Below are 14594 nucleotides of genomic sequence, written 5' to 3'. Positions count from 1 at the left end.
GTTTCCTGAAGGCACCCATTCTCCACGACATGGTATTAAAGTGGGAACCATTTCTCAGGCTTTTAAGACAGCAAAGCACAGAATGCATAGTGCATAAACAAATAAATAACCACATTAATGCTGCCCTTTGAGGATTTCAATCTTATTCTTGTGACCCCAGGAAGCTGGCCAGAGAGAAATAGGAAGAAAGAAGTACAGGATATTTATCTTTATGTTTTGGAAATGCTTTTGATCAGAATTGCTGGAACAAGTTTCTGTCCTTTTGTGGGAACTACAAATGTTCCAGTGGAGGAAGCAAGATCAAGAGCAGTTTGCTCTTTCAGGGACTTCAAAGTCCATTCATCTAAAGTTGTGGCCATTACCATTTTGGCTTCCTTGCTGCACCTTGGATGGCCCTGCACTTTTCAAGAGGAAAGCCTTGCTGTGTGGAGGCCAGCTAAAATGTATTCCTTGGAGTGCAGTGTCCCAGAAAATCTGCCCTTCCCAGCCTGTGCTCTGTGATTATAGTCCCAACCAGGAGTGATCTTTGTTCCTATTGGATGAATCAGACAAAGAGGTGAACAGGGCAGAAAAGCTGGACTACCCATTCAACCTCTGCTCCTTTCCCAGACATCGAGAGTTATAAACGTATGAACCAGGGTAGGCCATATCCAGTTTTCTCTGGTCTCTTTATGGCAACAATAAACAAGAAAGGGGGAAAAGGAAAACAACCAAGCAAGAAAGCAAGCAAATAACCAAGTGAAATAAAAGAGGCCTGGCATAGCACTGTATTCTATCCAGTGCTGTTATTGTCAGAAATCCATCAGTTACATTAAGTTCCTCTCTTTGCTGTTGAGTTCTGAGACTAAGATGTATTTATGGAGTTAAGAGTCTTTTTTGGAGTGAAAGAGACACAATAATTTTCTGATCAAAAACTAAAACCAAAAATAAATCAGAATAAAAAGCCTAGGGCAATACTTTTATATTATACTGTTTAGTAATCATGTCTTTTTCCTTTGGGGTTGTTCATAGGATGAGATGCTGCTTGTGTGTCCTCCACAAAGCAGGGCTGCACATATTTTCTTTCTTCTGGGTCCCCAGATCCTAGCCTAATGTCTAAACATCTGTAGAACGAATGACTAATTCAGGACTTTGACAGTTTGCTCTGACACCTGTTCATTATATGATCTGGGATAAACTTCCTCTTGTGTCAACTTCCTGATTTCTCCATTCTCAAATATTTTGGCCTACCCCTGAGATACCACAGAGATTCCAGAGATAATGCCCACTCAACATATGTCTTGGGGTAGCTCTGGAGGAATATTCAGTAAGTGGCTTTTTCTTTCAGATTGGGTATATTTCAGTTACCCATCACTTTGACAGTTGAGTTGCTTTTGTGTGCTTTGGTAAGTGAGGATAATAATGCTGACATCCTAAATTTTCACCTTTGTCAAGTTGAGGAGTAGGCACAAGCTCATCTTTGAAGACTATTGTCATTCTTTGGCTTTATTCTGCCCTTCCCGAGACTAGTCTCAGAATGAAAAGTGAGGGAGATTGTGCCACTCTGTGAACACAGTTAGTGATACTGCCTTTCTTTAGATGTTTAATAGTCTTCTCTATTTCTTCTTTCCTTAACTCTCTTGTGTAGTTTAAATTTCATTTTTATATGATGATCACATGGATTTTTACTCAAAGCAGTTTTGAAAACTCACATAACACCAGACAATTTTAATGTAAAAGGGACTTTAGGATGCTGGATGAAATGAACTTTTCTTGTGGATCCATTATAGTAACTAATTAAAAAACAATACTTTCAAACTTGTTATTTTAAAAATATTCTATGGTTCGAAAATTTGGGTGTTACTTTGAATCCTTATTTACTAAATATCCAAGTATATTTCAGGGATCCAAAAGGGAACACAAAAAGACATATATTAGACCTTCTGATTTATTGTAATTCCTTCAGTAAGTATTTTGTAATAACTAATATGTCCTAGAAACTGCAATAAGTATTTAGAATCAGAGATCTCAGGATTTTAGTCCTGGACCTTCCACTTGTCAGATGAATGACCTTGTGCAAATGGCTTTTCATTTGGGGTCTTTTTCTATAAGAAAGTGGTATCTCTCTCTATATATATTCCAAATATATTTGGTTTTAAATTTAGCTAAAGGTAATGATCAGGAAAAACTAAAAGATATTTCTTAAGAGAAAGCAAGCCTTTTCAGAAGTTATGTAGTGTATTTTCTCCTGAAATTCATTGAATAAAATATATATGAAATTTAATGGAAGAATCACATAACCATTGAGGGATTCTTTTTCCATTCTTTTCCAGTAAACATTTATATAATACCTGTTCTATAACAGAAGCAGTATTGGTTACAAATACGCAGTACTGATCAGAGATGATGTATATTCTGTGCTTTGAAAGTATTCACAACTTAGTAATAGGGATAGGAAAAAAGATGCGTTTGAGCGGAAAGTGCTGTTCATAATAAGCAAATATTTACTGAGCATCTCTTATGCTTTGGATATACCAGTGAACAAAATTGATTATGATTTGTGCTTTTATATATTTTATATTCTAGTGTGAGGATCAAATATGAAATTAACATGATAGTAATGCATGATGACCATGACAGAATGAAAAAAATACCTTGGGTAAAAACAAGTAGAGCAGGTTCAAGGGAAATGAGGCGCCTCTGGTGGGACTTGGACAAGAAGAATACACCGAAATTTTATGGATGATCAATGAAATATGTAATAATTTAGTGAAATATGTAATATTTAGATAAGGGCCTGAAGGTGATCAGGACACTGAAAAGGTATAGGATGTGTTGGAAAGAGCACTAGTGACATAGAAGTGGCCAAGAAATGGCTCTGAGGCTGGAAAAAAAGGTGGCAGGAGTAAAGGGAGAATTAAAGAGTAAAGGGTAATGAAAGTTAACAGGTTAAGAAATCATAGATCCACAGATGAATGGATAAAGAAAATGTGGTATCTCCAGTGCATTTACCCAAATGACCACAAACAAGGCTACATTAAAGCTACCAGCACACCCATATTCATTGCAGCATTATTTACCATACTTAAGATAGGGAACAAACCCAGACGCCTTTCAGTGGATGAATGGAAGATGTGGTATACATACAGAATGGAGTTCTATGCTCCCATCAGAAAGAATGATATTGCCCATTTTGTAAGGAAATGGAAAATCCTGGAAAAAATTATGTTAAGTGAAGTAAGCCAGGACCAAAGAAACGTAGGTGCATGTTTTCCCTCATTTGTAATAACTAGAATATGTTTATGATATTCTTAGAAAGGGATCACAATAGCCTAATCACTAACTACATAGGACCATATATTATGAAGCATATCAAATGAACTCTAAGAATTGGAAACAAGAGGTTTTTTATTACATTCTTTATGCAGTTATTTCTATTTTTTTCTGTTTTAGTTTTGTGCACCTGTTGTCTGCTGTATAAGTTTATCTGATCTGTGGAATGTAAGTGGAATCACAGAAACATCAGGACAAAAGATGAACAAATGCAAAAATGATACTCACCAGACACTATATTGGAAATGACCTTTACAACTGGAGGGGGAGGGAAGTGGGGATGGATAAGGAGAAGAAAATGAGGGACTGTTTCAAAAGAAATATACTCATTACCTTACCTATGTAACTGTAACCCTCATGTTCATCACTTTTACAATAAAGATAAAAATAAAAGAAGAAAATGTGGTGTATGTAATTAATAAAGTATGATTCCTGTATAAATAAGAATGAAATATGTCATTTGCAGGAAAATGGATAGGTGATCATCCTGTCAAGTGAGTAAGTCAGACTTGAAAAGATAAATAGTAAATGTTTTCACTCATATCAGATATCTAAAAACACATAAAAGTACACCAGAGACTTTTTGAATGCAAGGGGAAACCTGCAGAGAGGGGGAGCTAAAATAGAGAGGGTGATGGGAGGAGAATATGATCAAAGTACATTATATGTATATATGAAAATATCATAATGAGAAATACTAAAAATAAATGAAATTATATCTACTATAATAAAAATAAAATAATGTTTACAATGATTTTTTTATAAAAAGCAATTATAAAAGTCTGGGAAGGTGGCACGCATCTTTATTCCCAGCACTGCTGAGGCCAGCCGATAATAAATTTGAGACCAGACTAGGCTGGCTCTGTCTCAAGAACAAAACTAAAGAAACAGAATAGTGATAAGAGCAGAACAGTGAGGGTGAAGTTTGTCTAGGCCTCATAGTGTAGGGCAAGGATTATGACTCTGAGTGAAGTTGAAGAACTCCTTGATGAGTTCTGAGCAGAGAAGAGATTTTCTCCGACTTAAAATTTAAACAGGTGCTCTGACTTTTGTCTAGAGATTAGATTGTAGAGACTGGTGAGGGTGGATAAGAAAAGTGAAGGAAAAGGTGGGTTGGGAGGGTGGGTGAGAATGTTGGAAGGGTGACATTGTTCAAGATCCACTATATCATAAACTCCTTTGTTGAATGATTTACTCCTTTGTACTACCACTTAAAGAAAATAAAAATAATTTTTAAAAGAGTAAGCAATTGGGAGAAATATAAGCTAGAGTACTAGCAGTTTGAAACACTATGGCACAGTTTGAATGAAACATGCTCAGACTGAGCCAATAACATATTTTGGTTGTCTGGATAGAAGATATAGGGAAAAGGAAAATGCCAAGATGATATGGGAAAATGGTGATGGATTTTTAACGCAGGTTAGGAAGCCCGAAGGAAGTTTTCTTAAGCAATTATTAAGTTTTGAAGAGACACACCAATAAGTGAAAGTGTCAGGTAAGTCAGATGGGGCAAGGCAGGTGTGCTCCAGATAAAGAAACTAGAATCTTCTGAGGCTATGAAGACAGATAAAGGAATGGCATGTTTGAGAGAACTGCAGGTAGTATGGATGGGAAAAAGAGTGAATGTAGGGGATTAGGCAGGAGATTTGCCTAGAGAAAAGGATACTGATTAGATCATATGTTGGGGGAGCTTGGTCTTTAGAAGATATTTTAGCAGATTTTAATTCTTCAAAATCATGGGCTAAATTTAAATGACAACCATGTTGACCAAGGCTGGGACTAGCTAGTTGGAATATATCAAAAGTCTAGGGAATATTTTTTTGTCTATGTGGCTGACATTCAAAGGAGGCCTACCTCTTCCATCCTGTTAAAAGTAGCATTATTTAAGAATCATCTACTACTGTCCCTTCTTGGTGTAAATGCATTTGGTAAAAACAGATGGCTGGGAGAGGAGTTTTCAACCCAGTTGGGCAAATGGTCTGTGTCTTCTAAGTACTGACTATTGTTCCTTGTCCACATTCAAGTGGGTCCACATTCAAATGAGAAAAATAGAGATGCATTCTTTCAGAAAAAAACAGCAACACTTGCTTTAGCACAGCTAACAAAGACAAAAAAAAGGTTAATATTTTTCAATCTTAAGGCAACAATACTGTATATATATGTATACATATACTATACATACTTAGGATCTTTTAATAATTTTTGTTTAAAACTATACATATGTTTAATCATAGAGTACTAGAAATCCACATCAACAATTTATATACTATTCTTTCTCTTAGATTCTCTGTGTTAGATTCTTACAAGCAATTCTTTATTTTGTTTTGAAACGTACTTGTTATCTAATTTAGAATCTTGCTGTCCTTCATGCAATGCACTTTATTGTCCAATTCTCATTGCTGAGCCGGTTTTCTTGGCTGCTAGTCTAAATTCCCTCTATTTTCTATAGTTTAATTTTGCTTTTCACTCTCCCTACTCTCATCAGAGATAGAGAATGATGGTTAATGTCTGACAAATTGAAGAAGCTAAAATAGGACTTTGTGGTTAGATCTGCACAGCCAAAATGAATTATCTAATTGAAACCAGTAATTGAACAAGATGAGAAAGGAAGATACTTTTGCTTTATCTATCCAAATAATGACCTTAGTTCTTCACTTTTCTTTGCCTTTTAGGACTCAAGAAGTCAGACGGAAAGAAAATGTTTTAGTTATGCATAGCACCTCGCATAGGCTTTCTAAAATCTCAACCCTTTGGGTTGTTGATTCGTGGATATATTTGTATTTTTGTACTAAGGATTAAGGAACAGACTAGAATAACAATAAAATCATACAGTAGAGATAAATAATTATTTTAAGAATAATCTGAAGGGGGAATACTACTGAAATCTCATTCATTTTTAAATGCATTGAAAATGCTGTTTATGAATAACTGAATGTTTGTTTATATTTGAAATAAAGATGTTCTTTTGCTGCTGACTCTTATGATTCATTCTTAATTCCTATTTCTGCAGACATCAGTAAAATTGATCTAGAAGTTACTACTACACTTTATTATTTCTCTATGAATCAATACATGTCTGAGAATACAAGACACACACACACTCACACATACTCACACAGAGCTTAACCTTTCCATTTTGACAATAAGAGCTTGTATCCATTGATAAGTTAGAGTACCGGTATAGTTGATTTCTACCGCTTTGTCCCTCTTAGAGTAAAATGAAGAAATGAGAGCACATAAAAATGTATGGTGGTATTACTTGTGCTTATTTTCAAGGCTACTTAGGGCATGAAAATTCTGCATTAGGAGCAATAGGTACTCTTCCTAGTATTAGTGATTTCACAGACTACATGGCTTCACGTGACAACTTATAATGGAGACATGAGAAACACCACTTATTCAAAAGATAGTATAATTTTAAGCATGTAAATAAATGTTCATATCTTAGATGATAAATAATTGAAACCAACTATGCAGATTAGAATGATGCCCTATTGGCAGGGGGGATTATTAGAAATGTAGGCAAATAAAAACATTTTATAATTGCAATACTAAGGCAATCAAGATCTTCTGTGCACCACACTATTACTTAACCAATTATGTTTTGGGCTTTAATGAGCTGATAGCAAATGAACCTTACTAGGGAAGAGAAACAAAGTTTTCAGTTTAATATTGTAGGATAAATCAAAAGAGTATTATATTTAGGAATATTTAGAGCCATTTTAAAATAAAGAGGCAGCAAAATTCTCTTTATGCACTTTGCATTACTACTGATCAGAATAACTGTGGATCGTCTTCCACTTTTTATATTCAGACTCACCAGAACAAGTTTTATTTAATAATATAAGTTGAGAAAATCCAGAACTCCTTTATAAAAAGTAAATAGAATATGTATATTTGAAAGTGAAAGGAAATCCATCAATGGAAAGTAGAAAGACTCTCCATTACAAGAGGCCTCAAAGAGGAGTCTGAAGGAGTCTTCTTCGATGCTAGTTAGGAGTGTGGGGCTCCTTTACAGCTTGAAAAATCCAAAGCTTTTTAAAAACTCATAGAGAACTGTTTCTACACCATAGAAAAAATAAATCTGCACACCTCAAAGTCTTTGTGGTCTGGATGTCTTTTCTGTGTTGCCCCTGATTAGCCACTGGACAAAGTGACTGCCTCATTCACTTACTATGAAAACTATGAGATCTTTTTACTCCAGTCACTCACAACGAAAAGCTTGGAAGTTCCTGTTCTTTTGAGAGTTGCCAATTCTGTTAAAGAAGATTAAATTCCCACATCCCATGTGTTACATCCTACAGCTGACAAGAAAGAGAATACATGTAGCATGGGCTACATCTAGGCGGCTATCATAGGGAGTCCATCAACCAGCCTTGGCGACCTTTCATTTGTATGTACTGAGCCAGCCAAGACAGTCATTCTAAAATGAGCCAGATTGCGAAGAGCCATCATATTGCACCATGGAATGCTTTTATTTAACAGTTCAAACCCTTTCCTCTGGCTCTGAAACAAGGATTTCCAATGGGGACAGAGGTATTTTGGTTCCTGTCTGAGTGTATTGCAAAAGACAATTAAAGATACATCACCTACCTGTGAAGTTGATTTTCAACAAGTAATCCTTATACAGCTTCTTCCCATCCAAGATCTTCATGGCATCACAGAGCTTGGTGGTGTTCGGACAGAGGGTGCGCTGCATTTTGTGCAATGCATGCGCCATGGCATACACTGCGTTCACGACAAACATAATCTTGGACTCTTGCTCATAGTTGCTGCTGTCGATGGCCAGGTGCTTGTCGCAAAGTCGTCTATGGTTTCTCTTGTTCTGGAGGCTGCATTGGAACTTCTGTTCCCAGAAGTCCCGGAACCAGGGATTACGGTGATTGTTGTAGGGATTGAGGCTCTGAAAGTAGCGGTCAAATTGGCGGACGGGTTGGGAGGCCAGCTCCAGAGTGATGGCGCCGTAGGCCACGTGCTCACTGCCCTTCACTATGCTCTCCTGCGCACCCCAGCCGTCACTGGCCACCCAGGTAAAGGAGGCATTGACCCGGCTGGCAGCGGCTATGAGCTCCCTGGAGTCGTCACTGCGCATGAAGAGAACCACGACCCGGGCATTGGGCTTCTGCAGCAGCTCGCGGATCACACTGTCGTAGGACTTGCGGATGTTGGAGCGACCCACCTTTTCAGCAGTGGCGATGCAGATGTTTCTCAGGCGGGCTTCCTGCTCGAAGGCCTCGATTCCCGTCTCCCCATAGTCACCCTCAGAGGCCACAGTGGATACATAGGTCCAGTTGAAGAAGCGCAAGATCTCGGCCATGGCTTTGGCCTGGTAGAAGTCGGGGGGCACTGTTCTTGCAAAGTAATCATACCGTGACTTGTCACTGAGTTTGGCGCTGGTGGAGGCATAGCTTATCTGAGGGATCTGAAAGAGTCTCAGCAGGTTTGCCACCTAGGAGAGGGACAAAGGAGAAGTGCCATGGATGATCATACAATCCTTACCTTTTACCAGATTACCACGCTCTGTGTGTGTGTGTGTGTGTGTGTGTGTGTGTGTGTGTGTGTGTGTGTGTGTGTGCCAGTACTGGGGCTTGAACTCAGGGCCTCCTTCTCTCTTGACTTTTGGCTTAAGATGGTACTCAACCCCTTGAGCCACACTTCAACCTCCAGTTTTTAGTGGTAAGTTAGATTTAAAAATCTCAGGGACTTTTCTACCTTGGTTAGCTTTGAACTGGGATCCTCATATCTCAGCCATCAGTGCCTGGCAACCACACTTTCTTGACAGTTCTGGAGAGTTAAGGCCAGATGCACCCCTGGATACTGTGTTTAGATTTTAAAGAGCATGTGTATTAAGTGTGTGATTTGAGAAAGATATGGTAAAAAATGAGAAGATCACCACTTGCTGGACCTTTTATAGACTCTGTGCTAGACCTTAGACCAGGAAAATTTGTTTTAGATGAACTCAGTGTGGTTGTTCTAAGTTCCTGGGGTCCTGCTATAGCTCAGAGAAACAATGAACTACAGTGAATTGGCCAAATTTGGTTTTCAGACAACTTGGCTGCAGTTGTATAGAAAGAGCCAGGGTGTTTAATTCTCACTTCCCCCTCTTTTACTAAAAATGGCAGTATCTGAAAGAATTTAATTTGGGAACTGGGTGCCACATGGACAGTCCAAATTAGACATTTATTATCTGGGTTAAGCAAGAAAAAAAAAATCAAATTGACTGAAATTCCATTTGGTCCACACAAAATTTTAGGTAAATATTTTTCCTAACTTCTGAAAAATTTGGCTAACTTTCTCATTATTTTGTTTTTCTTGAAAATTGATTCTGCTTAAATTATGTGAAAGGAAAGCACAAAAATATGCCGTTCTTTTTAAACTAAAAATTACATAAAAAACTATCAAGAATGAACTATGTATTTCAATATGTTTAAAGCCTATTCTGAATCAAAATGTGGATGTCTCATAATTTAGCCATCACTAATATTTCGGTATTATATTTCTTATAAAACAAAGAAGGAAATTGATATTGGATAATTAAGGAGCACTGAAGAGAGTATTTACAGAAATAATATGTTTATCTGATAATGAAAATGTTTACTTTTTCTGGGTTCTGAAAAGTGCTTTCTCTCCATTAAACTTAGTTAAATTACATAAATATTTAAAGCAGACTTCAATCAGAAACAACTTGAATCTTCTAATGCAATCTATGTCCACTGGAATCAGTATGACTACTTTGCAATTTTCCTTCCGGAAATTGTGGTTTCACATTTATATTTGCCATGGAAGGAGCACAGTTTGAAATAGGCAGCTATTTACAAAGAGCAAAAGCAACATACAACAACTGACATCTGAGTCCTGATTAATCATCATTTCATTGGGATAGGAATCTAACAACTAAGTTCATATACAGTTACAGAGCATGTTACTGGAGATTTGGGCTGCTATTAAAACTAACACTTGGACTAGCTAAAAACTATGAACTTAAAAAAATCTTTTCTAGCCTTAGTACTTATTACTTAACTACAAATACAACTCTAGAATATCTGAAATTTGAAACACAGTATAAATAAAAATCAAAACCCAAATCCTTCTAGTATTTTAGTATATGAGTGGGCTTGGGAGAATGGTTAGTGGCTGGGTGGCTGGATTAAGATTAGTATACTATGCATCTCTTCTTTTAGCAGAACTAGGAAGCACTGGGAAAATTATACTGAGTTTTGGGGTATAGGAATATTGCTTGTGTACTCAGCATTATTGATATGACAGATGGCACTGAGCCACCATAGTTATTACATCTAGAATGAGTACTTGGACTTCATTGGATTTATCCAGCACTATGGCAGACTTGGTGAGAGAAGCCCTGGGTTATTTTTTTTTCTTTTTGGTGTTTTGAAAGCTTGACTTGATTATGGAGTAATACTGGAGTAGCTAACTCTTTTTAATTGCCTATCCATTATCTATCTATCTATCTATCTATCTATCTATCTATCTATCTATCTATCTCTACATCTTCAAGTTGTATTCACTAGAACCTGAACCCTAGTATAAAACAGAAAATGAAATGTCCTAAACAAAAACCCAAAACCCAGAAACATTTTTTTAGCAGCTAGGAACCACAGTGAAAGAATCCTGAATTCCTGAAAATTGTTCCCCCACAAGGTACAAATAATGTAAAGGTGTTACACACACAGCAGAGGATCACAAGAGCCCAATAGCTATACCCTTATGATGACATAAGATGATGCTAAGTGAAATGAACTCCATGCTATGGAAACGATTGTTATATCACAGTTGTAACTACTTTCAACATCCCATGTGTATCTGTAGCTTCTACTATTGATGATGTTCTTGTATCACTGTCTCTGTAATCTTATCTAAGTATATTGGAAACCGTGCATACTGGTATTAGAACTAGGAAATTGAAAGGGAATACCAAAAGTGAGAGACACAGGGTAAAAAAAAGAGAAACAACTACAAAAGCAATACTTGCAAAACTGTTTGGTGTAAGTGAACTGAACACCTCAGTGGGGGGAAGGGCAAGGGGGAGGGGGGAGGGGGGTATGAGGGACAAGGTAACAAACAGTACAAGAAATGTATCCAATGCCTAACGTATGAAACTGTAACCTCTCTATACATCAGTTTTATGATAAAAACTTTAAAAAAAAAAAAAGAAAAAAAAGTTCTCGTCTCTTGACTTGTAGGATCCTGTGGCATTATGTCCTCCTCTCCAGGATATCTGAGAGCAACTTACTGTCAAGACAGCCTGCACAAGAGAATGAACAATGACAGTAATATGAAAAAGATTCCTCACTGGGAAAATATACATTGAGCTGTAGCCTCTTTGGGAATGTGGCCGACTAGGAAACAAAAACCAAACTATTGCCATCATTTTAAGCATATATATTATTCCTATGCATTTGGGCTTAAAGAGAAAAACCACTGCCAACCTAGAAAAAGGAGGCATGTTCGATCAGTTGAAACTTGAGGATGGAAATCTAGTAAATAAATATAATCTTACATGTATCACCTATACTGAATAACATGGAAAAATAATGTAATTAGAAGTTAGCCTATTCTGTGTTAGAAACACACTTAATAATGAAAGAGCTAAGTGTTAAAGTACTTTGATCTTAGTGAGTTATTCCTTTTAAAATTAGTTTACTCAGATAAAAGGGAAAAATGAAAAAAAATAATGTCATAAATTTTGTAATAGTGTCTTAGGAGGAAAAACACTATGCACCTGTGTGAGAATGGAAAGATACAAAATTGAGCACTGAGGAAGAGAGAGAAATTATAATGTCAAAGGAAAATCTATTTATTTTGTTGCTATTGTTGTGTATGTGTGTCAGTATTGTAGATTTTACTCAGGGCCTTAGATTTTTCTGCTCAAATCTAGTAAACTGCTACTTGAGCTCCAATTCTGGCTTTTTGGTGGTTAGTTGGAAATAAGAAAGTCAAGACTTTGCTGTCCAGGATGGCTTTGAACTTCAGTCCTCTCAGATCATAGCCTACTAAATAGCTAGGATTATAGTTGTGAGCTATCAGTGCCTGGAAATTTATGCCACTGTTTTAACCAAATATACTTTTTCAGGATTAGCCATATATATATATATTATGTTATATATATATGGCTAATATATATAATATATATACATATATACATATGTATACCCAAAGTGATCAAACTGCTACATAGGATATATACAGATACACATAAGTGTGTATGTTGTATATATACATGTGTCTGCATATATACATATATGTTCATATGTGTGGGTATACACACACATACTGCTTCTGATTGTGTGATTGTGTGTGCCACCCAGAATTCATGTGTTGAAAACTTAACTACTTAAATTCAAATGTTAATAACATTCAGCTAAGTTCCCTGTCTTGTGGAACATTTAGTAGGTAAATAGAATTAGATAAGGTCATTAGGGTGAAATCGTATGAGGACAGGCATTAGAAATTTAAGAAGTGACTAGCAAGCTAGCAAGCTTGTTCTGTCTCTTAGGAGCTGCTCTTTGGAAGGAGGTTCTTACCAGATGCCAGCACCAGCCTTTAAACCATAAACCATATCCCCTGTTCACTGTTTTTTATTTTGGTACCCTGCATCTTGTATATACATTTACCTGATTTGGGGACAGGAAGAGGAACAACTAAATGGTGAGACAAAGGACAAAGGGTGAACCAATGCAACAGTAATACTCACAAGACATTATGTTAGAAATGAACTTTACAACTTGGAGGGGAGGGTCACTGGGGGAGAGGGAAAGTGGGACAAAATGAGGGAGGGGATAACACTGTTAGACAAGAAATGTACTCATTACCTTACTTATGTAACAGTAACTCCAGTGTACCTCATCTTTACAATTATATTAAACTAAAAAGGCCATAAAATATGGAACCTTGATTTTTTTTTGTATTTTTTTATTATAAGGGTAAACATTCTTATTTTAAAAACAAACAGCATAGACGGCAGTAGATTAGTAATCTCTTCTTCTCTTTCCAGACCTATCTGAATCTGTTTTTCAGGGGGAAACCATGACATTTATTGTTGGGGATGTACATTTAAAAATCTTTTCTATTGTAAAATTAGTTATTATTGTATAATGTGTGTGGGGGGCATCTTCTTTGATAGACTTTTGTGGTATATATTATTGCTTCCATATAAATATACCAAATTTGAGTTTTGTGAGGCGAAGAGACTTGCTCATAGCATGATTATAATGTCGAAGCTAATCAAAATGAACAACTCAGTTTTCTGATGTCTAGTAACATAGTCATCACGTGTGACAGCTTCTCTACTTTTTGCTGTATGACTGTGAAACTGAAGGTTACAGTAGAGGAACATACCCAGGTAGGAAAATAGGAGAGAAAAAAGTGGTGTATGCCATAGAAGGCCCAGTTGCTATTAGTAGATTTTGTTATGTAAAGTTTAAGACTGGAGTTGGGAGATGTCTGTATAGTCGCTAAGTTTCCTGTGTCTTTCGCCTGACAGTTGGGTATTCAGAACATCCCTAACTTCCTTACTGGCCATATGGTTTCTCTGAAAAAGCATAAAGAAATAAAAGGAGACTCCTACATTGGACATTATTTTGAATGATAAATAAAGAATCATGTTAAGACAAAGATATCATGTGAAGTTTTGGAAGAAGGCTCCCCAGTTATGTAATTATTTGTTAGAGGGAAGAAGAAACAGAATCTTCTATGTTTTAGAAAGAAGCATTGTTAAAGTAGAAAAATGCTTTCTACAGATACATATTCTAAAATGAAAACTGTGGAAGACAAAAAGAAAATCTTAAAAATAATTCATACAATACAGCATTGTTTCAACAAGACGGGAAAGATAAGAACTCAAAAAAGAAAAAAAATATTCTCTGGGCTGCTGAACTGCATTGGGGAAACTGAATGTAAAAAAAATTCCCAACAAGGGCTAGGTCAGTAGCTATGCTGAGACATCTCTGTGTTTAGTACAAAGATTACTATGAGAAGGGGAGACACCAAAGCATAGAACAGAGAAATGGAGCAAATTGATTTTGTTATTGTTTTGTTTTGACCTTCCATTTCAAGAGGAGATATGCTGGCAAGATATAGAAACAATGGATGAATGATTCTCTTGTTTTTTCATTCTCTCCATTAATGATATGTCTGAATTTAGAAACAGTAACTCAAATACTATAAAAGTGTTTTATGTGACACTCAATTAGGAGAAACCAAAAGAAAGGTTCATAATCATATTGAATTTGCTTTACAGTGAGTCCTGGAGGAAAATGCAGATT

At 36.4% G+C, this 14594-nt stretch overlaps 1 protein-coding gene across 1 annotated transcript in view; it reads right to left on the bottom strand.

Annotated features, from left to right (window-relative positions):
* Nucleotides 1-14594, bottom strand: part of Grm3 (glutamate metabotropic receptor 3) — an 83143-nt gene that overhangs the window by 51012 nt on the left and 17537 nt on the right. The window contains exon 2 of the mRNA XM_048337880.1: nt 7906-8761. Coding sequence (XP_048193837.1) covers nt 7906-8761 — 856 coding nt within the window. The remainder of the gene's footprint in view (nt 1-7905; nt 8762-14594) is intronic.

This window comes from Perognathus longimembris, chromosome 2, assembly GCF_023159225.1.
Source record: "Perognathus longimembris pacificus isolate PPM17 chromosome 2, ASM2315922v1, whole genome shotgun sequence".
Taxonomy (NCBI): domain Eukaryota; kingdom Metazoa; phylum Chordata; class Mammalia; order Rodentia; family Heteromyidae; genus Perognathus; species Perognathus longimembris.
Note: the sequence above shows the minus strand (reverse complement) of the source record. Positions and strands in the feature narration are given on the sequence as shown.